A 27,559-nucleotide genomic window follows, 5' to 3' on the forward strand; every position below is an offset into this window, starting at 1 on the left:
GAGAGAGAGAGAGAGAGAGAGAGAGAGAGAGAGAGAAAGAAACACTGCAAAATAAGGAAAAGAGTATGAAAGACTATATAAAGCAATGTTGAAATGCCAACCCAGGGAAAAAAGGTGTGTGGAGGGGATCTCATGAAAATAGAAGGCATACAAGGAGATGCCAGAGGAAAGACAGACCAGGAGATTAGAGGAAGGGGACCAGAAAAACAGAGGAGGGAAGGAAAAAGGAAGATACTGAGACTTGATACTGACTGAGTTATATTATCCCATTGTGTGCACATATGAATATGTAACACTGACTTCTATTGTTATGTATAATTATAATGCACCCATAAAAATATGAAGAAAAAAAACAAAGTAGCAATCTGGAAAAAAATGGTGTTATAAATAAGAAGAGGACAGGTGATCAGGGACTGCGACTAAGTAGATAAAAATAAGACTGAAAATTTGAACTTTCAGCAAGATGTTTGAATGTGAGGTTCATGAAGATGAGTTGTATGTAGCTGGAGCAAAGGTGAAAAGTTAGGGTTGTTTAATGCCGATAAAACCATGGTTTACACAATAAAGTTCACTAGCTTAGCCCCCTGAAATTTTAATAAGTCCATTGAGGAATTGAGAGTAGGCGGGAAAGAATAAGTTACCCAGGGAGAGTTAAGACACAGAGGGTTATAGAAATCAAGAGAGCAAAGGATCCAAGCAACATTCACACTTCCCTAACTTAATAAATAGCACCACCACTCAGTAACTCAGACCCTAGCCTTGGGAATCATGCTGAATCTCTCTCCTCCTTTCTCAGCCTGCACTCAACCCACAGCCTGTCTCGTGAATCAGCCTTCACACGTGGAACCTGTCCTCCTGCCTCTGCAGCTACCACTCTGGCCAACTCACCACATCTCTTTCCAGGGACACAATGGCAGGCCTAAAAGTGATCTATTTTGTCCTCCACAAACTTAAAAAGCTGAGTAGTCCATCTGAAGGACAAGTTTTATTATGCCATTCTCCTGCTCTCAATCCCCCAATGGCTTCTCATTCTTAGAAAAGAATTTGGTTTCCTTGCTGTAGCTCCCAAAGCCCTAGAAGACTGGCCAGATGACTTTACCCCAATGTCTTTGGTGACCTCATCTCCACTGCTCATCCCTTCTCCAGTCCCCTGGAGCCAAAGGGACTACACCTTGGCTTCCAGCACCCCAAGAGATACCAAATAAATACAAAGCCCAAAATGTCCTATCATGTTAAGTAATTTAAATTCTATGAACACAGGTAAGGAGAGCAATGTGAACCTAAGTCTTTTTCTTTGTTCCTACCTGGTCTCCACTACACACACCATCCCCACCATACCACCAATACCACCCATGTCTTCATGACTTGCTTTTTTACTTTTTATTCTGTGTGTTATCAGTTACTGATCTAGATATTGGGAATCCAGCAGGGGAAAGAAAAACAGATAATGCTCCCTATATTCAGGCAGTGTCCATTCTAGTGGGGGGATCAGACAAGAGACAAGATGATTAAGTAAAGCATTTTGCATAACAGATAATGTTAAATGCCAGTCCAGTTACAAGGAAGAGGACAGGAGGTATCGGTGCTAGATATGGTGAGTGTTGCAATTTTTGGCAATTTTGGCACAGCGATCAGTTTTTGGCACAGGATGCACCAAGGAGATGTCAGAGGAAAGACTAGTAAAAGCTGAGGGATCAACAAGTCTGTAGTACACAAAGCCTGAGAGCTGAAGAGGCGTGTGGCTGGCTGCTTGGTGAGAGAGTGGGGCATGGGGTGAAAACAGCGCCACTGGCAGGAACCTTTGTTATTCTCTCTCTCACCTGTATTATTTTTCTTCAGTGAGTTTGCATCACCTGATATTATATTGCATATTTATCTTTTTATTTGTTTAATGTCTTTCTCCCTTATTAGAAAAATAAGTTCCACAAAGGCAGGACTTTGAATTCTTCACCATGACAGTGTCTGACCCATGCTGAGAATTTTATTAATAGATTAATGAGTGAAGGGGAAGGGTCTGGGAAATAATGTTAACCATAGAAGAGTGAAAGCAGAAAGGATTGTTGGATGTGGTGGGAAGACATGTCCTGGTCTGGTGGTCTTGATGAGTCCCTGAATAGGGACTGAGGTGGAGAGAGAAGGGCAAGGCAATAGAAGGAAAGAGACAGATAAAGTGACATCCAGTTCTTGAGTTTCCTTTAACAGCAGTTAATGAGATAGGTATTACACAGCTTTCTGAGGTATGTTATTGTTTTGTCTTCTTCATGATTTATTTATCTTCTTAAATAGATATTTTACAAAATGAAAAATGTGGCATTACCCTGATCCTTTGAGTTCCTTGGGGAACTGACAAGTCCCACCCTGCTTGTTGTTAAATTAATTGTAACTAAAGTGTCTTCGATCTCATGTTAAGACTTAACTGTAATCTCATTTACTGTGTGGGAAGTGTTATCTGTTGCATGATTTAGGTAAAAATCTTACGAAAGAGATATTCCCAAACTACAGAGTGTGAACCACAGCTAAGCCTGAGCAAATGAAGAACACTTCTCTAACAAAATGAATTCATGTACATGAAAGAGCTTTGTAGATAAGATAAAAACATATAAATGAAGGCATTTCAAAGATAGCCACATGCCTTGTCTCACCTTGAAAGCATTCAGGTCCTCAACACTACAACTACACCATAATAAAAGCAGCATCTTATGAAATCAGATATTTATAGTGTTATTAAGATACTATAGGCAGTGAATTTATCAAAAAATATGTTTTAAACATTTCTATGTTTTCAAGCTAAAGAATAAAGAACAGACAGAAAGGCAAAAGAAATCTCTCCTTCAATAGAAATGGTCAACTTTGTATTCGTACCGTCTTTGGGGTGAGGGTAGATACCATCCTCAATGGAAACAGCCCTAGCAAGGCAGAGTTCAAAGGAGAGGAGTCAACAATAGAATGTAAAAATAATTAATTTCATGAAGCTGTGTTAATAACACTACCAACAGTTGTTCTCTGGTGAAAATAGTAATTAAAAAAGAGTCTTGGATACTTGCATCTTGTTCAAGTTCATCAAGTTCATAAGAAAAAGTCACTAAAGAAAAGTAACACATTGTGAATAAGATTATCGTGGGTTATAGCAACATGATTATAACTAAAAGCATTAAGAAGTTATCTCATAAGCTTTTTTTTTTTTTTTGTGTGTGTGTGTGTGTGTGTGTGTGAGACTACTATTAACTGTTTTGGAAAATAGTATATACTGCTTTAAACTGATCAAAAAATATTTAGTCCAAATTTGGAAACACTTATATCACATAGATTTCAGCACATTAGAAGAAAACTTTAAATTTTACGTTACATCAGAAATAAGTAAGGCATACATTTTAAAGTCACTTTTAAGATTTTTGCAAAATCAACCTTTAAAAATATGCATTTTTATTATTTCCTGGAGCATGCACTTATTTGTATTGTAAGTATAAACGTATTTTGAATTGGACAACAGTAGCTTAAGAGCAGTTTTGTTTATTTTCCACTGCCTGGGAGGCTTTTTTTTTTTTTTCTGTTTGGGTGAAATAGAAAATGACAATGTTGGAAAGCTACATAGTAACTTCATTGCTAGGCTACATGTATGCCCATTTAATCTTCCTGACAGAAGTTTCCAGAGTGCTGTGTACAAATATGTCATTGTTTCCTGGGACAGGAAGAGGAGGTAGGTTGACATCTTCTCCATACCATGTTTGTTTAGCAGGCTAGAGGGGCTTTAAAGGCAAAGGATACATATTCAATGAATAAACTTCAAAAAAAAAATACCTGACAACTCCACACTTTACACCAGGTAACAGAGGTGAGGGACACAGTTTTGTCTCAGTGTGTATTCAGGAGTCTTAGATCAAAGAGCAGACAGGTGGTTTTTTCTTTCTCTGTTCTTTAAAAACTGCCTGCTTTTCTACCTTCTTACATATTTATAAAATACATAAAGGGAGCATTCTGGGTCTTTTCCCCTGAAGGTCATATAAATTTTTCTCTATCTTTTTTATCTATTTGTCTATTTGTCTCTTTTCCCCATCTCTGTCTCTCTGTCTCATCTGAAGAACTTTAGTACTGTATGTTTGTTTTATGTGAGCCTTGTAAAATGCTTCTTTCAGCATTCCCAAAGTGATGCAGATGTGACTTATGAGTGGCACGCCCTACGTTCCACCTGTGCCCCACCCACCCTCACCCTTTCTCCACCCAGACTCCCCACATCACACATGCACATCCCCTCACTCCAGGTGCCACTAGCCCTTCTGGATGCTGCATGCAACACATTAAGACTTTTAGGTAGCTTCCCAGAAATTCTATCAGAAGATGAGAGAAAGCACATTCCCCAACATTCCAGGTGAGCTCTCCATCATGCTTTGGTGTCCCCACCTCTTAAAAGTTTTCCTTGCATTGGTGTTGAGTTCCCACACTATGTCTCCTTTGGAGCAGCTGGGATTATGATGAGGCTTGGAATGATAGAGGCTTGATGGTTGTTCCTGGTAAATCAAATACTTGATTTATTTGTTGGAGACATAGTTACATTCATATAAAATAACAGTTTATAAATTAGCTATGCAAGTATCAGTAGAAACATGAAAATCCTATTAAAGAAATGGTAACAGTATCCCAGCAGCTCAGGATGCTGAGGCAGAAAGATCACAAGTTCAAAGTCAGCCAAAGCAACAGTGAGGTGCTAAGCAACTCAGTGAGACCCTATCTCTAAATAAAAAACAAAATAGGGCTGGGGATGTGGCTCAGTGGTCGAGTGCTCCCTGAGTTCAATCCCCGGTAGCAAGAAAAAAAGAAAGAAAAAAAAAGGAAAAGAAAGAGAGAAATGGTAACATGGTAACAGTAAACATGAGGTTGGTAATGTGGTCTTCCTGTGGCACAACAGTATTGTTTTCTAGCACTGTACTGTTCACTCCTCTAAAACCTGTAATAGCTTTACTGTGGTACCAGTATGATCTCTTTTCTCTGACATGGGCACTGCTCTTCAAGGTATTTTCTCAACCCTCTCGTATGTCCTTGTTTTTGGTACAATTTTAAATAACGAGGTTATCTTTCAGGTTTTAGATAAAAGCAGCACTGATGTTTCATTGAAACAAGAACAAAAGGAAGTTCCACTCATAAACGAAGGTAAAAATAAATCATTTTACAGAGATTAGCTCTAATATTTGAACCACTTTCCATAGGGCTTATGTGACAGCCTGAGATATAATCAGAAGTTTGCCAGCAATTTGTATTTTAGAAAATTAAATTTGTTGTTCCATCCAGAACTAGAAGGAGGGGTGGAGAAAGAATCAAGGGCTAATCTCACTCGTCTGGGTTGGACAGAGACACCTCCTGGTTGAGAACCGGGTCTCCCAAACTGCCACACTGCCTGAAATACCCATAGACTTGTGCCACTCTCTACATTGAATTTTATTTAGAATTTTGCCAAGGATTGATTATCAGGTCTGTCATTCTGAGAATCTGTTTTGAAAATTGTAATGAAATTCCTTATTTTAATTGTTTAGTTCCTTTCCTGCCTTTCATGATTCCTCTGAAATCCATAAGAGTATTTCAACATATGTATTTATGAGTTCTTTCATTTCTGTGGGATATATATGTATATGTATATTTAAAGCATAAACTTGCCCTCATGATATTTAAGTCAAATTTAATCTCTTCAATTTTAAAATAATTGAAACAAATTGAATTTGGAATATTTTCATTTCTCAGTGTTCATTCGTCGTCATTACTATAATTCTTGTATTAGGCATTATATTATTATTATCCCATTCTCTTTTTATTTTAATGTTATCTCATTGGGCCTGGGCAACACATACATTATTTTCATCATTCTTGTCTTTATTCTGAAATAAGCTTGAAATCACTTCTTAGTCTCTTTAGTGAATCCCTGCTCAGTTGGCTTCATCCTTCCAGCCCTTTTTTGTGCCAATCCATGCCATCATTTTGTGTTCACTTTGGTGGTCAACTCTTCCTTCCTGTACATTCTGTTGCTTAGGTAACCTAATCAGCTATTCATTCACAACTTTATGTTTTCAAGCCCTTTACTGATGTCCCTAAGAAATCACAATTTTTCTTTTTCATCTTAATTAGGATAATTTGTAATTCCACAATCAGGATTTCTTTTGTAAGGCTCTCTTAATTCTAAAGCTGATCTTTTGTAGATGTTTCAAACTATTACTGTGCCTTCAAGCACTTCCAGATTGTAATGGAAAAATTGTTACTATAACTTTAATCCTGAAATTAATATTTAATTTTAAATATCCATCCTGGGTTTGGCAGGAACAAATTGTAAAATATTTTTTAAATGATTGTAATTATAGATTAATTGACTGTTGAGTTAATTTTTTTTACTTTGTATGCAAGTCAGAAAGTACAGCCAATGGTGCTTACCCTGTGCTTGGAAAACCTCTGGCCACCTGTTTTCTTTTATGTTTTCCTTGAAGAACTTGGCAGATCCTCAGCATTCTCCCACCATGTAAAACTTTTCTTCTTTGTGTCCTGTTCTCCTTGACCTTCAATATTCCTAAACTTATTGACAGAGGTCTACTTAATAGAACAAGATATCTGGGTATTTTTCAACAAAGAATTATAGAGAAGAATGGAAGGAGAACAGATTGACTCGTTGCTTACACTGTCTCCAAGACTCTTAGCCAATCCAAGGGAAGCTTATATTTCTACTTACAAAGGACTAGGAACAGATCATCAGCCTGAGGTCCCTTGAGTGAAAAGACTGACATGTGACTCTAGGTCTCTTTCTGCTTTCAAGTTTAGCTCTCAATTGGTGACACATTTTTCATGGGGATCTGTCAGAATAGCTTTGAAATGGAACTCAAAATGAGAGAGAATAAGATAGTAGAGGGCAGACAAGTGTATATTTTGGCAGAAGTTAGGGAGCGCAGGGACTATGAACAGTCTTGATCAGTCACCCATACACTCATAATAAACACCAATAAAAATATATACATAAACAACCCACATAACAGAGGCTCTTGAATTATTATTATATATGCAATATTATTATATATGCATTACATACCTTATTAAAATTATTATAAAATACCTAAAGAACATATTTATAGATTGCCTCAAAATTGGTACAATTTACAGGTGGATATTTGAATCAGAACTAAATCATATAGTTAATGTAACAGTCAACATTTTGTGTGTGTGTGTGTGTGTGTGTGTGTGATTATCAAAATTGACTTCATTTTGTCTCTGTTCTTATGAAGAAAAACAGGAGCTGTGCAGTGATACTCCAGCAATAAAAAGAAACTCTTCATTTCCTAACCAGGAAAGGTGAGTGTACTACAATTATACAAATTCCAAGTAAGTGCAATTATACTGTTGAAAAGTAATTATCAATGTTTCAATACAAGACGAAAGAAAATAGTAGCAACAAAGACAATTAAGAATAGAACCAAATTTTACAGCAGAGACAAGAAAGAATGAAAATCCACCTTTTCCCCAAACCTTCTCATTTCTTTTGTGAGAATTTGGGGATAATAAAATGGAGCAGGATTAGCTTTCTACCCACTGCAAGTAAACAATTCTGGTTACTATGACGTAGTCAAAGCACTAAAATGTCACACACATATGAGGTATGACTGTGAAACCACAAACTGACTTTTTTTTCATGTGTGGGTCATTGACTTACTGCCTGATATGCCTATAATTATTATTATAATTGCATTCTAGACTTTCCTTGACATGAGAATTTTATCACTCATAAAATCAACTGGATATTTTAGAAAATCAGTAGAATTAAAAGAATGCTTTCAAAAAAGAAGATTCTTAACTTCTACTACAGATTTATTTAAGTGGGGTTTCAGGTGTTCAGACTCAGTTTCTCTGAATTCAGATGCTGTGCCCCTTACATAACAGCACATTAAATTAAGGGCAAGAAAAGACAGAGGACCTTTCATTTCCCTGTACTTGGTAACAGAGTAGTTACTCCAACACTAAAATCCAACTTTACTGTTCTATTCAGAAACCTTCAGTTATAGTCAGCTTTTTCACTGATATGACTAAAGGATCTAACTATAACAATTTTAAAGGAGAAAAAGTTTATTTGAGGGCTCACAGTTTCAGAGGTCTTACTCCATAGAAGGCTGGCTCCATTCCTCAGGGCTTTAGGTGAGGCAGAACCTCATGATGGAAGAGTGTGGCAGAGGGAAGCAGATCACATGTTGATCAGAAAACAAAGACAGTCCACTGGCCAAATACACATATATACCCAAAGACATGCCGCAATTTCCACCTCCTCCAGCCACACTCTACCACTTTAGTTACCACTCAGTTAATCCCTGTCAGGGGATTAAATCACTAATTGGGTTAAGACTCTTATAACCCAATCATTTCTCCTATGAACCTTCTTGCTTTGCTCTCACATGTGAGCTTTTGGGCAACACCTCCCATCCAAACCAGAACACCTTCCATAGCCTCTGTAGCCCTATCACTTTTAAGGTCAAGTACAGACCTCCACTCCTGCCCCTCCTTCTAATCAACACCTTGCTTTCCAGAAGTTCCAAATTACTTATAGTTTATTTTATCACATTATATCACCTGTTTGTCTACACTACTTCCCTTGCTTGTGTGTCCTCTGCAACTTGTGTACCCATCTCCCTTATCCTTTCATTCAAGCCTCAGTTCAAGCACTCTTTTCTGACTGTCCCAGGAAAACCCAGTTGTTCAGAGTCACTGCTGCACTGATTAGGTTGCATCATCATTCCTTCAATTTCAATAATTATTTGTTAAACACTAGCTAAGTTTTGACCCACAAGGGTGAGTCAAATGGAATTGTGTGGTCAAATATCTGTCTTTGCACTGCACAGATGCTCCTTAAAGACATGTCTTGTCTTCTTTGTAACTCTGAATCTGAGAGGCCTTCCCTGAGAAAAGAAACCTGCCCATGGTGGCAAGTCACATTCCCACTATGAAGTCATTCTGTGCTGGGTTTTTCAAAGCACTGATTACTGTTTTAAATTATCTGTTTTACTCATCCATTTATTTTACCACTTTAATTCTAGCTTGCTTGTTTTCTTTGTTTTCCACTAGACACTAACTCACTCCAACAGAACAGAGTCAATCTTGTATCCAAAATGGCACCAGACTCATAATCAGCAGTATCTGCTGATTGAATGAATGAATGCATTCCCTCCTCCAGTGCTGTTGCTAGGCTTTTTCATGGACAATGCTTTAATCTAGAATTATTTATTAAAATTTGAGCTATAATTTAAGATTCATGCAGACACTAAAACATAATTGTGCATGTATTATTTTCTATGACTTTTAGATATTTATTAAGTTGTGGAGGGTTTTTTTTTAAATCATTGTTGACTCAAATACAATATGAATGTTAGAACTCCAACCCAACTAAAACAATCTTAATGGAAGAAATTTATGAAATGTATTACTAATGATAGTGATGCCAAGGATAATCATAATAATTATTGGATTCTATTTGACAAGTACTTACTACCAAGTATTGAGATAAAGTCTTTGTATATCCATTTAATCCTCAACACAACTCTGCAAGGTAGGTCCTAGAATTCTTTGACAGAAAAAGGTCGAGAGAGGTATACCCTATGCTCTGATGTAGCATATTTTGCCTTCTGTTCCCAACACCAACATGAATTTCCAGTATCCCTGAAATATTTTTTTAAAGGAAGATTTCTCTTACTAAAATGTTAGCATAAAAGAAGTTATAACTAATGAACATTTAGACATTGGGTAAATATTCTTTAATAGGCATTCATTTATACAGTGTTCTTAATCTTAAAAAAAAAAAGTCAGCTGAAGTTAGACAGTATAATTAAAGCCAAAGAACTGTTCACAATAGAAGTACATTCCATTTGATATAAGCTATTGTCCAATTCTAAAAGGCCATCTCCATATAAACACATAAACCTCTCAGGAACTGTGTCTGTATGATAGGATTACAGAAATCTTCTTATTACTTGATACATAAGGCTCTGCAAGATCTGACCTCTACCCATCTTCACTTTGCATATTTTACTACCCTTGGCCTTTTGAATTTTTCTGTTCCCACCATTCCAAATCTTTGGTGTCCATAGCATGCTACACTATTTTGTGCTTCCTTACTGTGATGTATTTTACATTTTACATCCAGGGGTCCTTTTAAAACTTGTATCTCATCATCCTGCCTCTATGCCTGAAACCTTCCCATGCTAGTGCCTTCTGCATGGAAGGAACACAGTTCCCCCTCCAAGGCCACCAACTCTCTCTCACCTCAGCCTTCTCCCTCTGCTTCCTGCTTCCTCCATCCACCAGCTTCGACCTTCTTGTTCTTCCTTGAACAGCTCTCTACCCCAGAATCATTACACTTTACCTGGAGCACTCTTCCTCTGGATCTTTGCTAGTTATTTCTCTTAACTGCCTTTATTCTTTTTGGTTTTGTGTCAGTGCATTTCTCTGGGTTTGTTTTTTTTTAAAGAGACAGAGAGAGAGAGAATTTTTTAATATTTATTTATTTATTTTAGTTTTCGGCGGACACAACATCTTTGTTTGTATGTGGTGCTGAGGATGGAACCCGGGCCGCATGCATGCCCGGCGAGCGCGCTACCGCTTGAGCCACATCCCCAGCCCTTCTCTGGGTTTAAAACAGAACTTAAGTCTTTTCCTGCAGAGAAGAAACAAGTGTTAAATGACTAGTGTCATTAAGAATAAATTATCACCAATGGTGTTTAGTTGTGGCTACCCAAAAACTTGACACAATATATAATAAGAATAAATGGTGATAAGTCTAATTAAGAACTTATTTTATATAATGACTACATATGTGGAAATTTATGCCATTTTATTTGTTGTGTATTAAGATTCCATTTGTTTCTGAAACTATTAGTATCTAATGTGGTTCCTACTTTGGAATTATGCACCCCAGCTCGTCCTTTGTGCCAATGGAAGATTTCAGTCCAATTTCTGGACACGAAGCCAAAGTTTCTGTGAGTGATGGTTGTAAAGTTGCATCTTCACTGGTGACATCTTCTCAAAGCACAATTGTCAAGGAAACGGCAAGAAAACTGATGTCTAATTTAAGGTAAATTCAGTTACTTTGTTTTCCCACATGCTTTGTTGAACTTTCAAAACAGTGACAACTGTGTTTTATTTTTCCTGAGTGGTCATATAATGGAGTAAATTCCATGGAGTGACTTTGTGACCTGTCTTCTAACCATACTGAATTAGATATACCACAGGTCGAAATAGAACTACAGTCACTAACTGCCTACCGTCATATGGCCCCGCAGTATGGTGGACATTGGTCCTCATTTGAATGCAATAAAGAATTTGTACTGAAATTGCTTATTACTTTTTTTTTCTCCCACACAAAACCTCTCAGGATACTTTTAGGCCTTTTAAAATATCTATTTTTGTATTAACTTACTGAGAGAAACTGAGCTTTACCTTGTTGTTCGGTGCAGCATGTTGGCACGTGTAGTCATGGTTAGTGAAGAGGTTAGGTATTTGGAGCTCTGTTCTCAAAGGATGGAGACATGGAAGAGTAAAACCCAGGATTCAGGGGCTCTCCAAATAGGGACTGATGATGGAAGGGGGCTTTATGACCAAGCACCAGACATCTGTGTACAAGAGGGCTCTAAATAGGTGTCATGTAGTGGAAGGAGTGGGGGAGCAGGAGTAGCACTGAATTAGCACACCTCCTGGTTTCCTAGGGTTTAGTCTGGGAGGGGCCTCTGTGGGGAGAGGCTCTGGACCAAGGAGAGCATGCAGCATGCTCTAGCTCAAGTAGTGATTTTCTCATCAGTGACTGACAGAATCCTCCTGAAGGGGAGAGGAAGGAAGAAAAGGTGGAGGAAAGGCCTGTCTGGAAGTGCTACAGCCTCTCCTAGTGCTCTGGCTTTGGTCATATTTGTGAAAGTAGACCACTGAGCACAGTGGGCACAAACTCACTTCTGCAGCTGCCCAGGGCTTTATGGAAGTCTCTGTGGCAGTATGCAGGGCTTCAAGGCTCAATTTAAATGGTATGTATTTACCTGCTACACCCTAGCATCCATGCCTAATACCTGTCCTGCCCCAGGAGATAGAAAGCACTCTGGTTATAGGTAACAAGACAAGGTGTTAACTGAGCAATTAAGCCAGTGTCCTCATCACTAGGTTCTGACCACCTAGATTGCCTGGGCTACCCAACTTACACAATCCTGGAAGTGAGACAGGAGGAGGATAGACCTTAGCATTGGACAGGTGTCATGAGGTTGTAAAGGCCACTAGTCCAATGATCTGGAATGATATCAGTATTGTACTGCTATGTGCCTCCGCAGAATCCTTGAAGAGTCAAAATCTCCAACTGGCTTCTTACCCTGTGTCAGGATTTTTTCCAAAATTAGTATATAAGAACCTAAGTTTTAAGTTGGGTAGCCTTACATTTAAATACTGGTTGATTATTAACTATTTCTTAGATTTGGGCAAATCCATTGGTCACTAAAGTGTGGTAGTATGCAATAAATTGTGTGTGTGTGTGTGTATGTGTGTGTGTGAAAGAGAGAGAGAGAGAGAGAGAGAGAGAGAGAGAGAGAGAGAGAACAAGAGTGAATGCACACACACACACAAGCACATGTTGTAAACCCTACTGTTAACCAAATATAAATTGATTAAGTGTGAAAAGTCTCCAAATCATCATTGCCTCTTACATTGAGTCTTTTCTTGATGATATTAATCACTACCATTTTGAACCTTTATTTTAGGCATTCATTTAAGTATTAATTAATTAATTCCTTAGTTTGATAAATTTACAAGATTGATATCATATTTTTTTCTTTTTTTAAATGGATGAGGAAATTGAAGCTTAGAAAAGCTAAATAACACATTGGAAGTCCTACCAACAATTACAAAGCTACTAAGAATGAGGCTGGATGTAAGCCCAGAGTCCTTGATTTGAATGCCCACACTCTTAATCCTAGGCAAACAGGTGTATGTCTTTCCTTGCTCTCCATACTAGGGGACTGGAGAGACCCGAGCATGTTGGCAGCAACTTGGAAACACTTCACTTTTATTTCCAGTTGGATAAACTTTCTTTTCCAAATTCATTATTTTCCTTATTTTCACTTAGCTAATTTTTGTTCTTCATATACATTCCTATTTATTTTAATGATTGCATGTGATCAAAAAGGAGGTAATTTCATTCAATGTACTAAGACTTTAAAGATTAAGCATCAATAGAACATTAAAATTACCCACCCATGTCCCTCTCTGAACCTCCTGCCTAATGAAAACGCAGGTACCTCCTTATTGCTTAGAATTGTCACACTACCATCACCCCACCACCACCATCACCCCAACATTCTGAAAGCCAAATGTATTAGTATGTCAGCTCTATTCTGTGCCAACTTAAATTTTCTCTGGTGATTGATTTATTCAAACCATTCAGTGGGGAAAGTAAAGGTGTGCAGAACACAAGTCCTCATTGGAGTAGAACACGTTCCTCATTTTACCTGTTTTCTTCCTTTAGGAGCATTTACAAAGAAAACAGAGTTCTTGTTTTCTTTGCTAAGTGCTTGTTTTATTTTTTGCGCTCCTCTATTTTGTATGTGGTCCACATGTCATATCTTGAGTCAACTAGACTTTACCTCAAGAGGAAAAAATTGTGGCTGGTAGTGTGTGATATGAAGGGGACAGTGTTGTCCCTACCCAGAATTGCTTACCATCTTCACCTTGATTGTCACATGGCAGAGAGCAATGCCTGACCTTCCTTTGTGAAGAGTCCTGACTCTCCCAGACCTGCTGCCAGCCTCTCTTCCCACATAGCCCCAGTAGGTCTCACCCTCCTCCATTTCATGATGCTAGCTGAATAAATTCATTTAGAAGGTAGCTTTATTGTCTTTTTCATTACCCGATTATGCTCAGTTTAAAAGTTTTTCTTATGTTATTTTTGTTCTATATGTATCACTTTAATTCCCAAATAGAATAAATTCTTTGAAAATAGATTGGCTTTTTCATATTATGTCTAACATTTATTTGCATGTATTCAAAGAATAAACTAAATAGAAAGGAAAATATCAAAAGTGGATAGTGTTGCTGGATGTTAAAATATTTTCATATAATGGGGTGGGACTAAGTCTTGTTAAGTTAGAGGGAAATAAGCTGAACTGGGATACAGACTATTAAATTTTCTAGGCAGGTCCTAAACATTGGAGTAGTATCAAATTTCAAATCACTTTGAACAGTAATAATAGTAATAGTATTAATATAGATTTGTACATACTTGGTATGTACCAGACACTATCTGAAGGGCTTTGCATGTGTTAACTCTCTTAAGCTTTACGATGATCTGTAACTACGTACTTTTATTATTCTAATTAATGGATGATAAAACTGAGACATGTACAGGTTAAATAATTTGCATAACACTAAAGTAGCACACCTGGGATTTGAATCTGTCTGTCTGGCCCAACAGTCCTTGCTTTAATTGCTAAATTCTAATACCTTGTTTGGCTTATTATTGTATTTATGAACTTGAAAATATATTCTTGATTTATTTTAACTCTATAAAAACCTGCTCTGTGTTATCTTTAATTTTAAAAATAACAAAAATTCAATTTAAAAAGAAAGCCACTTTTTAAGGTTGCTGCCTGTTGCTAAAGTAAAAGAAAAGACCACAAAAATACAACTAGCAGACAGGTCTGTTAGAAACCATGGCTGGATTCCTAGTTTTAGAAAGTGGAATCCTGTAATTTCCATTGCATCCTGGTCTTTCACTGGGTTGACAAAGAGAGTTTTAATCAACCTCAAGTAGGAGACTTGCTCTTCTTAGCCAGCACTAAGCTGATTAACCAGATTAATGTTTTAAAAGATTCGGTGGATTCAGGTACCTCTACGTGGCCCTGCCCACGTCTGCTGTGTCTAGAAGGGGAATTCTGTTAATTAAGTCAGAGATTCTTCTTGCCATTTCCACTAAGAAAACACTCATTTGGTTGAGACAGTAGTATGATTATGGAATGAAAGGGAAATGACCTTTAGCAGGAACATTCAAAGCTTGTCCATCATATTTAGAGATAGCTCTGAGTGTCGGCTCCCTCATTGAATCCTGTGAAAGCTTCTAGATAGAGATTCTACAGAAATCCAACTGAGATGGGCACCATCGCCAAGTCCTGGAAGCAGGTAGTAGCTCTGGAAGAGTTCTTTGGAAGATTTAATTCTTGAGTTCTTAAGGAGAGAAAAAATGCTAAAGATAAATTCCTGGTATTATTGTTAAGTCTGGGTGTAAAACTGTGAGTCAGTGCTTCAGGGGAAGTACTGTTCCTAGGCAGGACAAGAGTCCTGTTGAACAGCAGTATTTGGTTCAGGAGTCCCTTAAAATGGACAGTATCTTCTTAATTCAGCAAAGGAATGAATGGACAGTTGTTTTATTCCTATAATTTTATACTGCATGTCTCCTGGCCCATCTCCTTGAAGGGCCCTTATATATATGAATAGGATCATGTGTCCTAAAGAAAGGCTGAAATTTGAGGGCAGAAGAGGTTTGATAAGATGTACTCTTCAGAACAAAAGAGAACATCTCTGGCGGATTCCACAGAAGACTCAAGCCAGTAACTGAAGGAGTTTTTAAAGAACCGTTCAACATCTACAATGGGATGTTTGGTAATATTTTAGTATCTTCTATGTGTGATTTTTTATATCTTTACACTTATTATTAATACTAATATTTTTCCTGAATTAATTTGGTAGGAAAAGGAGAGGGCCTATATGTTTGTGCTTAGAGACTGCAAGTCACTGGCTGGGTTATCTTTCTCTTTAGTCAGTCTTGTGGGACAAAATCCCCAAGGGAGAAGCTACTTAGCAGCAACTCTATTTAGAAGAAAGTTAAGATGAAATCCTGAGAGGGAGAGGGAGAGAGAGAGAGAGAGAGAGAGAGAGAGAGAGAGAGAGAGAATGGTATAGGGAATCTGCGTTGGCCTGAAGGAGTGTGTCCTTCACAGCCAGAAAACAAGAGAGCTTCCAAATAGGAATCTCTCCTCAAAGTGTTTTCATAAAGATGACATGAAATTATGAACACAAGACAGCAGTGGTTGGCACATTTCTGGAACTCTGTAAAGGTAGTTAGATCTGACCCAAGTGTCTCAGATCTTTTACCAAAAAGAACATACCCAATTTCCCAATGTTGGGTGCAAATGAAGAATACTTATTCACATCCCCACCCCCATGTTTGTCTAACTCCAACTCTTTCTTTGGGGCTCCCAAATATGAATGAGGGCTTTCAAATATAAGCCAGGGCTCCCAAATACATGAGTTAGGGCTCCCAGTAGGAGTCGGGGCCTCTCCTCGGGGCTGTAGTGCTACATGCTCATCCTCTTGGAGCGCTGCCCACATGGTTGTGGAGTGGCCCACTTCTTGGCATTCCACATTATGTTGAATCAGTGCAGAAAACAGTATTGGGATCCTAACATGGAGGGCATGATGTGGGCTCTGTGAGGCTCCACAGAGCAAATGCTGTTTTAGTAGTTTGAAGACAAATTATCCGTGAAATTAATGAGTTTGAGAAAATACGAAATCACAAAAGCTGCAGTGATTTCAGTAAAACCTTCACATGAAGTAGTGTTCAATTGTTAAATTGCATCTGTCTATCATCTATTGATTTGTGGAAATAATAGTACATGTGTGAGACACATTCTTCAGGCTGTATATGATGTTTAGGGGACATTTTGATGTAGAGACAACACAGATGAGAATTATCCAAAATGAAACCAGAGGGTTTTCTCTCCCCAACCTACCCCTTCACCCCCTCCCACTTCCCCCCAAATACCAGCACCATATATTTGTTTATCTAAGAGTATTTCTTAGATGACTGTTGAATTTGCTCTAAATTTAAATAGCAAAAAATGTATGCTTACCATGGAAAGGGCCCACATTTAGGAGTGGTTTCAACCCTGTGGTGGGGAAGCATGGCAGATCTGAATGGAAGTGGGAATGTTTCGTATGGAAGACTTCTCACCACTCCTGTCCCACCAAACCAGTCACAAGGCCAACAGGTTCCCTTTCCCAGGGACTCCAGTTGCAGCTTTCTTTCTGTGCCATCTGATTTCTTCTCATCTCAGATACCTGGAAGCTCATTTTCATCCCATCCCCACCCCATCCATCTTCTTCTAGCCAGGCAAGTCAGTCTGGGGGGCTGTGTGTATTACATTTAATATTTGGGCAATGCTGAAACTTTCTGGCTTAAATCTCCTTGAAACTATAAATGCAGATAAAATACTAGGAATTCATTATAAGAAAGAACCGTTTTATCTCTGGTGTACCATATTATTTTACAACGGAAAAGATTTTGTCAATCCTTTAGATAATATGCATGAGCATCTTGGAGCTGATCAACATCAAAACACTATACACTTTTAAGATGTGATGTTTATGAATTTCTATATTTCATATTCTCCCAGAAATGAAATATGTGTCATCTAAGTGATTAATCACAGAAAAGCTGTCACATTAGTAGGGTGGGTGCCACTGCCTTTTGGTAAAGTAAAGCACCTGTCGGAGCAATGGCCACCACTGTTTTGAAAGAGCAGACTAGATATGATTTCTAAGAGTAGTCCCAGATACCCTAATGAAGATAATTGCTTTGCAGAATTAAGCTCTTTGACTTCCTTGGAGAAAAAGTCAATAATCGAGGAGCTGCTTATTTTCCTCCAGGAAGTTTGCAATGCTGAGTTCTCTGCAGAAAAGAACACTCAGGCAGGTGCCCGGCTTTCTTGGACTGGTTGGTGACAAATTGCTAGGCTTTGTGAGCTATTTTTTCTCTTCCTGTTCCCATTTTCTTTTCTTTTTCTTTCTTTGCCTTTCCTTCAATATTTTTAAAAATTTTTCAAAGAATGTAAATTTGCCTGCTGTTTTAAGAAATAATGCAGAAATCAGACTGTACCCTTCACTCAGTTTCTCCCAGTTGCAACCTCTTGCAAAACTAATCAGAATGTCGATGTTGACACAGTGAAGACACAGAACATTTCCATCACTGCAAGGGTCCCTTCTATTGCCCTTTTATAGCTACATTCATGTCCTTTCCCCCAGTCTGTGCTTCTTGAAGAGCACTTTAATGCCAATGGTAACAAAATATTTGGGAGGAGTTAATGTTGATCTTTGCCAGATATTTAATACCCAGGGGACAAAACCAATTCTGACAGGTGAATGCTGCACCTCTTGTCTTGGTATATTCCTGTTTCTGCTCTGCTTGCATTCCTAGGGAGGTCCTTCTGTATTTTTTTCCTGAGTATCAGCTACCATCAGTATTTGACTGCACATCTGCAGAAGAACTCAGAGCAAGTTCTGAGGTAAGCGGTCTTTTTGGAACTCTGAAGGATGACAAAATAGCTTGGATTTAGTCCTCAGTGAAGAAAAATGTAAAATGGTACCAGTGAGAGAACCTAGAATGGCTTAAGGGAGTGAAGATAGGATCTTTATACTGACTTTGTATCAGAATCAACAGTGTCTATGAAATCACATTGGTAGAGCCAGGTGGAGAAGATCTTACAGATGGAGAATAGTCACAGGGATCAAAAGAAATGGGACATGGTGACTGACTCCCCTCTCCCTGACCCAAAATGGTTTCTATTCCATAGATGCAATTCCTCAGTGGCTGGTTAGGAGGGGCTGAGCTGAGGTTTGGGTGGGTCACCATATCAGGTGCCAAGAGCACTAGTCTGATTAGAATCAATAAAACGTCACAAGAGGTGATGAAGATGATTGTATTTTCCAAGCCTCCTTGTGTATGAGTGGAAGGAACCTTGGTCAACCACCTGAGGTGCAAAGGGTGAGCCTAGTTGTCATGTCCCCATCAGTAACATCTAGCAGTACTACACATTCCTCCCGCCCAGTAGGGCTGAGGGGCTACTGAGGAGTACAGGCCAGCTGGGCAGCTCCAGGGTAGAGGAGACAGCCAGCGCAGCACAGGAGCACAGGAGGACCCTTCTCCACATCATGCTCAGCATCTCTTGTGGGATTGACAGATATGGAAGGAAAGGCTCTCAGTGAAAAGAGCACAAATTATTAATTAGACAAAAGTGCCACATGCCCCAACTGAACCTGGGTGAAATTCCTTGATTTCCATTGTACAGTCTACTTTTTTACCTTCTCCTTTTACCGTGTACTCTCCGTGGAACGTCCAGCTCCATTACCTAACTGGGACCTTCCTCCTCAGTGCCCCCAAGAGCTCTTAGCTGACAAATGCTTAGTCACTTCTCTGTCCTGACTTCCCCAGGCTCTCGACCCAACCATCCCCTTTCCCCTTCCTGGAGCACTCTCTCTGCATGGCTTCCCCCCACTACGCACTTCTCACTTTCTTTGACTACCTCCCTCTTTATGGTGATTCCTTTTCTGCTTGGATTCTGAATGTCATCATGTCTGAGGGTGTGTTCCTGAACTGCTTTCTTCTATCAAATGCCATTTCTGGATGATTCTTACACTAACCAGCGACTCCCAGGCTATTTTTTAACTTTCTCTTTCAAGAAATCCAGACTCCAGTTGCCTTTAGACAGCTCTTTTTTCAATATTTACAATTTTATCACTTAATTTTCTTTCAAGCTTATTTTTTTATCACACATTTTTTAACCATGCTGTATTTATTTATGTAAACCGCTTTAACCCATTTTTTAGTTTTGTTTGGAATGAAATGAGGTATACTTTAGTTAATTAATTTATTGGGATCCAAGCTTAAAAGACCAATAGTACCCCTGTTGGCTGGTTCTAGGTTTGTTTATACTAGATACTTGCATGATATAACTCTGTTGGAGGCACTGCATTCTCCAAAGTTAATATCTTGTTCTCTTATCACTTATGAAAACAGCTGGAGCAATGCCCAGAGCAGACGAACAAAAAGCTGAAAATATGTTTCAACCAGGTAAGTCTGTCTTCAGTGTAGTCATTTATATTCTAAATGACCCATGTTCCAAAGGAGAAATAATATAAATTTCCAAATGTTAGTTTGGAAGGAAATCAAATTTGCATTTACTTATCAAGACTGAGATTAATGTGTAGTACATCAGATGTCATAAAGCAACATCTTTTGAATTTTAAAATGCAAATGTTCCCACAACATACAGCTTATGAAGCACTTGGAGTAGAACTGTTTTGACAGGAAACAGGAAATTCTCAGCCTTTAAGAATTATTTGCCATCAATAAATGGGCAAAAGAATCAAACAGACACTTCTAAAAAAAAAAAAAAAAGAAATACAAATGGACAACAAATACATGATAAAAATGTTTAGTATCCCTAGCAGTCAGGGGAATGCAAATCAAAACTACATTGAAATTTCATCTTATTCCAGTTGGAATGGCAATCATCAAGAATACAAATAATAATAAGTGCTAGTGAGGATGAGGGGGAAAATATACACTCATACATTGTTGATGGAACTGAAAATTAGGACACATTTCTGGAATGCAGTATGGAAATTCCTCAGAAAACTAGGAATGGAACCACCATATGACCCACCTATTCCACTCCTTAGTATTTATCCTAAAGAACTGAAATCAGCATACTATTGTGATACAGTTATATCAACGTTTATAGCAGCACAATTCATAATAGCCAAGTTAGAATCCAGCTCAGGCACCCATCAACAAATGAATGGATAACATCTCTTTGAGTTTTTTCCCTTAGTATCTTATCAGTAGTTACTAAGAGTATGATTTTTCCATTTTAAAAGTAATTATTAATAATCTAAAGAAAGAATTTAAAGAAATTTATCCATTGTCCCATATCATCCAAGTTTACTGATTGATGCTAATAGTTTTTGGTACTTTATTACAACCTTTCTTTCTCTCTATATATAGATTTTTTTAACAGTATCTAGTTTTTAAAGATTTCCTGGGGCATAATAGAGTGCACAATGTCCATCAGTTTTGTGATAGAAATTGCCCTCAATTCCCTTATTTCACACTTTAGGGAACAGGGACTCCAAGATGTGAACTCAGCCAAGCTAAGAGGGGGAATTCATGCTGGAGCTGGGATGACCAGTTGTCATTCAGACATCTCCCTGGTGCCATAAGAGCCTAGAATTTTTCATGGCACAAGATCAATACTGAGATGTCAGGTCATCATTCACACTTTACCTGTGTTTTCTCAGACCTACACCAGCTCCATCACCAGCACATACATTAGCATCTTCTTCCATGTGCTGGTGCCTATAGCCTTCTTCTGGAAACTACCATAACAGTATGCACATGTATAAAGACTAGGAGGTGAATGGCTCCCCTGGAGCTCTTCAAAGCACAGCTGTAAGAAGAGAGCCTCATATCTCTATCTCTCTCTCTCTCTCTCTCTCTCTCTCTCTCTCTTAAATTCTAGTTATACATGACACTAGAATGCATTTTGACTCATCATACAGAGATGGAGTATAACTTCTCATTCTTCTGGTTGTACATGATATAGAGTTGCACAGGTCATGTAATATAATGTATGCACAAAGGGTAATAATATCTGATTCATTCTACTGTCATTCCTGCCCCCATACTGCCTCTCCTCCCTTCACTCCCCTCTGTCTAATACAAACTACCTCTATTCTTCCCTAGCCCCACCCTTATTGTGAATTAGCATCTACATTTCAGAGAAAACATTCAACCTTTGGTTCTTTGGGATTGGCTTATTTCACTTAGCATGATATTCTCCAGCTCCATCCATTTACTGGCAAATGCCATAATTTTATTCTTTTTTAAGGCTGAGTAATATTCTATTGTATATATATATATACCACAATTTCTTTATTCATTCATCTGTTGAAGAACACCTAGGTTGGTTCCATAGTTTCACTATTGTGAATTGGGCTGCTATAAACATTGAAGCCTCATCTCTTTTATAGAGAATGATGTATACTTGAATATTCATACTTTGTAAGTGAAAAAGAATTGTGAATTCTCAGAAGACATATGACTAGGAAGACTTGAAATGAAAATTAGAACCTAAACCAAATTACTTTTTATAAAGGCACTATCATCATAATATATTCAATTTTTTAGCTTTCCCAAATTTAAAAACCTTTGTTGGTATGTTTGCCTCTAATGTTTCAGACTGAGTGTCTGGTTGACTATGCTAAGCAACTAGGAATGAAAGGAGATTGTACTTAGTTTCTCATTACTGTTTAACTGCAAAGTAAATTTGTTTTCTGAATAATGTTTTTTTTTAAAAAAAAACAGGAATTAAACATTTCAGTTTGAAGCTATCTTGTCAATGTTTCTTATGTAGAATAAAAGACAAAGTTTACTTTCAGTTTGTTTTTGCCCCTATTTTAGCACTAATGTTATTTTAATCAACTAATATGGAATTGTGATTGATTGAGCCAGATGCTAAAGTCCATTTCTGTATGTTACCTAATGTCACCCTTACAGCTTTGGGAGGCAAGTGCCACTATCTCCATTTTAGCAATGAAGAAATAGAAATTCAGAAAGATAATATCCCAATGCCATGGTGCAAATAAGTATTAGATTTGGGATTTCAATTCAAATTTGTCCTGCTTTTAAGTTCTTTCCATTATACTACTTTTCCCCCATCTTATACTTATCCAGACTTCAGTGCTTGATCTTTGTGAAACAGTTTGCACATATTACTTGCGGTAGTTCTATTATAGCTCCTCAGCAGGTTGATATTGAAGAATTGTCTTCAAATTATTTGAGACCTTGAAATTATAACATGAGATGTATGTAGTAAAGATGCTCAAAGTGGAATCTTTAGGTATAGTGTGTGTGTGTGGTAGCAGGTTGGCTTAGTGCCCAGCAGGAATTGATTATCCCAAATGAAAGTCTGGCTATGGAGAGTGGTGTTGTCCCACAGGTTTTCATCTAATGATCAGGAACCCCGGTTTATACACTTACGCTATAAAACTTAGAAATCGGTTAAGAATTAGACTGTCATCATTGAAGTTTATCCAATTATGTTTTCCTTTTCATATGTATTTACAAGTGATATTTTTCCCAGTGTCTACACTGTCAGTAAAGGAGCCAGGTTGTTGGGTCTTGGAGGTCAGAGTGAATAATATAAGTGTTAGGGTCAACAGTGTTAGCATATAGGATGACTAGAATCTTCTTGATATTCAGGACAAGTGAGATTCAAAGGATCAAAGTAAGCTAAACAGTCAAGAAGGCAGGATTTCCTGTTGAAACTGAGATAGGGAACAACTAAAATCATAGCTTTCCTAACAATGAAACTGTGTGGTCTTAAGGACTTTCTAAATAACCAGTGGCTTTAGGCAAATGGTTATAAGAACCATACGAATTTTTTCTTGAAATCCACGTGAAGGACTAATCTATGCCATTTGCTTTAGGGTGTGTACCGTTAATAAAGAAATCCACATAGAATACTTGGTGAAAGTTACCTCATCTCAACTACATCCGTAGTTTTTGTAACTGCTGTTAGAGTGGTAGGTGTTCCGGCCACAGTGGCCCTGCACCATCCGACCTGAACTGCCATCTTTTTTTTTCATTTCTGCTCAAAAGTCATTTGCTCCATCTAAAATGAATATCTCAACATCACTTCAACCTCCATTACCTGGTCTACCTCGGAGCCTTGCCACATGCTGCCCCCTAGCTTATCCATACTCCCAGCCTACAGTGGGTCCCTTGAAGACCTCCCACTCTATTTAGAACTTGTCATGATAATCTTTTACAAAATCATTGCCTTGTCTTGCTGTCTGAAATAAATTATGACCTCTCTGTACTATGAGAGAACCTAAAAAACTTGATTTTATCATTGATTAAAATGTCTACTTTCTATTACAATAATTTCTTGTGTCATTTTCTCCTCAACTGGATTACAAAGTCCTTGAAGTTAGTAATCCTATCTTATCCAAATATGTATCCTAGCAGCATTCAGTAGGTACCTTTGCATCTGGATTTTAACATTTATGTATTGAATCGTAGTTGATTATTTCTGCTGTAGTGTCTTCCTGTAGAAATTCTTACATGAATACCCCCTTTTGTGTGGTACAAAAGCTGTAGATCCCACAGGTCTTCTTTATTTCATAGCTTGTTAAGATTGTGGCACTGCAAAGTTGCTAGAGCTGGATTTTCTGAACTCAAGGCAGAAGATTTAAATCTTTGTTGAATATTCTTTCCTTCAACACTTTTTTTTAATTAGTTTCTCATGACAATACAATGATCTTGACATATCCTTCAAATCTTAATTCTGCTCTGTGACTCTGCCCTCCTGGGTTGAATCATTTACTGTCCTTGACCTTCAGGCCAGGGGAGAGGACAACCCCTAGGTTTTCCTGAAACCTCTGAGAAGCTTCTGAGAAGCCTCCTAGAGGTAGTTGTTGCCTTAGTTTTAAGTCATCAACTTTGTATAGGATGAATTAAAGATGTTCAAAAGTGGATTCCTTATAGCTAACAACAATGTATTATATATGTACATATAAATTATATATGTATATTACAAGAGACAATTTGAAACATAAGTCATCATAAAGTTACAAGAGAGGATTTTGAATATACTCATCATAGAGAAATGATGAAAGTTTAAGGTGATGGATATGATATGTTAATTACCATGCTTTGATCATTGCTCAATATATACATTAATCAAAGCAAAACAAAACAAACAAGCAGATTCCTCTCCAAGATGTTTGCAGCCTGGAAAAGCAGGCTGGCTCCATGTGTTTGAAATTCTCTTGCTGTGATTGCTGCATATCTGCTCTCTTGACTCCCTGCTATTTAGTGCTATGTTCCAGACCTTGGAAATGTGGAGAGGAATAAAAATAAATCCTTTTTACATGGAGGTTATATGTAAAGAGGGAGGGACAGATAACAAACCCACAAAGGAAAAGGAATTCAGAGGCACATATTGACAGATGATAAACCCATAAATACGTAATCATGATATAATTTGCCATAAAATAATTGTGCAGGGCCAGGCACAGCGATGGTGTGTTTGGGAAGAAGGAGGTGATTTTCAGAAACAGTGGGCAAGGGGCATCTCAGACCTGAAGCAGGGAAGGAGCTTTGTGCTAATATGAGTTGAATTTACTGGACTGAGAAAGCAGCAGGAGCAAGAGGCAGGAATGAGGTTGGTGAATGCTTAGAAGAATGAGTCCTAGAACTCAGGAAACAAGGTGAGAACAGGTGGACACAGACCAGGGATTTCAGAGTCTAATTCTTGGTGCCCAACACCAGCTTTCAGGAAGTTTAAGCCACTAAAAATCTAAGATTTCTTTACATAGCCATCTGCAAACCTGAGAATTAGTTTCGTCTTTAACATATTATTATCCACACACGCGGCCCATGCTTGATGCCAAAATGGAGTGTTGTTTGGTCCCTGCTCCCACATACTCCTCTCTACTAATGGTGGGTGAAGTGTATACATATCGAGGTGAGTTGCTCACATAACCCCAAGTCAAGTACTCCAAGTCAGGATTTCCATGCTCTTTAATTGAATGGAGACTCCTCACCCTTCTATCAACTCTAACAATACCCAAGCCTTACCTGGGGACATAGTACCCTTTCTCCCATAAGATATAAAGTTTGCATACTTGAATTAGCTCATGCTGTCAACTAGAAAGTTCTTGGGGACAAAGACTACCTTACGTATTGTATTTTTCTATCACCTATAATTAATGCCTCAAATTTACAAAGTACTGATGTTTATTAGAATTATAGATAATACAAGATTTTTTTGTTTAAATAATTTCATAGAAAGAAGAGAAACTAGTGAGAGCAGAGTGTGTAATAGTGATGGTGTGGGCAGTGCCTGAGAAGGGTCTACTTGTGTTCATGAAGGTGATGTATGGCGGTGAGCGGGCAGGGCAGGCCCAAGAGATGAACGTGGCTGCTTTACAATTCTCCTTGCAACCCAGTCATGTTAGAATTCAGAAATCTTCTTATTATAGGAAACATTAAAATGTTTGTCAAAATGGGATTTTTCCCTGTATCTCTTTTCTCAGAATATCCCCTGTTCTCTTATAATGGTAATCAGAGCAATTAATGCCATTCTAAAATTGAAGCATCTTTCCTCTCTGTTGCCGATCCTGCTTCATGAGATCCCCAAGCACAACATGCCATCTTGGAAAACAGCCATGACCCCTGAATTAGCAAGAGGTCAATGGTTAATAGTCCATACTCTTCACAGTAGGATAAAGAACGTACACAGAGTGAGGAAACAAAATTCCTCATTCTGTAGCTTCTGTGCTTTACAGTTACTACACTTGAGTCACAAATAACATATCATCTTTAAGGTGGCCCAAGCATTGGCCATCTGTCATTGTCCATGAGCTGCTGGTGCTGTGGAGAGTGGGCCACAGGAACCTTCCACCTTTGTGCACTGAATGATTTTACATTGCTAATGGGAGAAGAAATTCACATTCATGGAGTTCTTCATTCCAAAGCAAGGGTCTCTGAGTCTACCTTGGTGTGCCTCTCCAGTTCTTATAATTATAGGAATATGGTGCATATTACCTCCTCTCTCTCCCTTTCCCATCAGAGAGTTAGTTCCTTAAAGGTGTCCTCAGTTTGGACCACCTGTCAAACTTAGATGCAGGGTTGATGCTTGGTACATGTGTGCAGTTGGAATATGAAATCACCTCATTTATTAGGGGGAATGGTAATATTTTAAAAACATACTAAGACTGTTTAAAAAACGTTCCCAGATCCAGAATGTTTACATGGTCCAATATGAAAAGAAAATAAAAAGAAAAATGCAGTGCATCATCCATGATGCAAATAGAAGAGGAATTCTTAATGAAATATCTCTGGGACACTGTGAACAAAAAAGAAAAACTACTGAGGATAAACTGAAGAATCTTCGTGTAAAACTGGCAATGTTGTTGCAGACACTTCAGCTGGTGAGTGATGACACTGTATATGAGTAATAGGAATATGCTCTGTGGCTAGACTCCCCTCCTAACATCATCATTTGCTTACTGACCTGGGACAAGTCACCTAACCCCATCCTTGCTGCCACTTAAAGAGTATCAAAATCATCAATAAATGAATTTTGGAAAAAAATATAAGAATATTTATAAAATTTCATTCTTTTTTTCTTAAAAAATCAGAATTTTTAATTGTTCTCTTACAGTGATAATAAGAGCAATTAATGCCATTCTATTGGTAAAAGACAATGATCGATCACTTTTGAGTCTCCTCAATAGCATGTGTCCATTAAGAATTTTTTCCCAACTTGGTCAGGAAGCAAGATATTTTATTTTTATCCTCATACAGAAATTAAAAAAAAAAAAAAACCCTCCTAATCTTAGAGGAGAGGTTGGAGAGGCCAGGAAACATATGGAAGTGTGAGTTACTGTCAGATGACTTTGTATATTTTAATGCATAAAGAATTGAGTTTCTATGATAGATTGAACTAATGAGGAAGAGCTCAATTTCTGTGACAGCACATAGAAATGTAGTAAAAATTAAAATGTATTAGCCAAGGTTGAGAAGTATTTCTATAGGTTCTAGAAATAAATTGAAAAATGCAAGCCAGGACAGTGGAGTTTAGGGAGCCCATGACATTTTATCCTCAGATACAGGCCCTGAGGGCAGGGACAGGAGACAGAATCCTCCCAGGAGAGAACTGTGTAAGAGAACTGTGTCCCCTAT

General features: G+C 38.0%; 1 protein-coding gene across 1 annotated transcript in view; it reads left to right on the forward strand.

Moving 5' to 3' along the window:
- Positions 1–27,559, forward strand: part of Morc1 (MORC family CW-type zinc finger 1) — a 150,879-nt gene that overhangs the window by 120,262 nt on the left and 3,058 nt on the right. Inside the window, exons 22-27 of the mRNA XM_015478275.2 lie at positions 5,076–5,145; positions 7,251–7,317; positions 10,922–11,077; positions 18,224–18,311; positions 19,823–19,876; positions 26,611–26,805. Coding sequence (XP_015333761.1) covers positions 5,076–5,145; positions 7,251–7,317; positions 10,922–11,077; positions 18,224–18,311; positions 19,823–19,876; positions 26,611–26,805 — 630 coding nt within the window. The remainder of the gene's footprint in view (positions 1–5,075; positions 5,146–7,250; positions 7,318–10,921; positions 11,078–18,223; positions 18,312–19,822; positions 19,877–26,610; positions 26,806–27,559) is intronic.

Source organism: Marmota marmota, unplaced genomic scaffold (assembly GCF_001458135.2).
Source record: "Marmota marmota marmota unplaced genomic scaffold, marMar, whole genome shotgun sequence".
In the NCBI taxonomy this organism is placed as follows: Eukaryota; Metazoa; Chordata; class Mammalia; order Rodentia; family Sciuridae; genus Marmota; species Marmota marmota.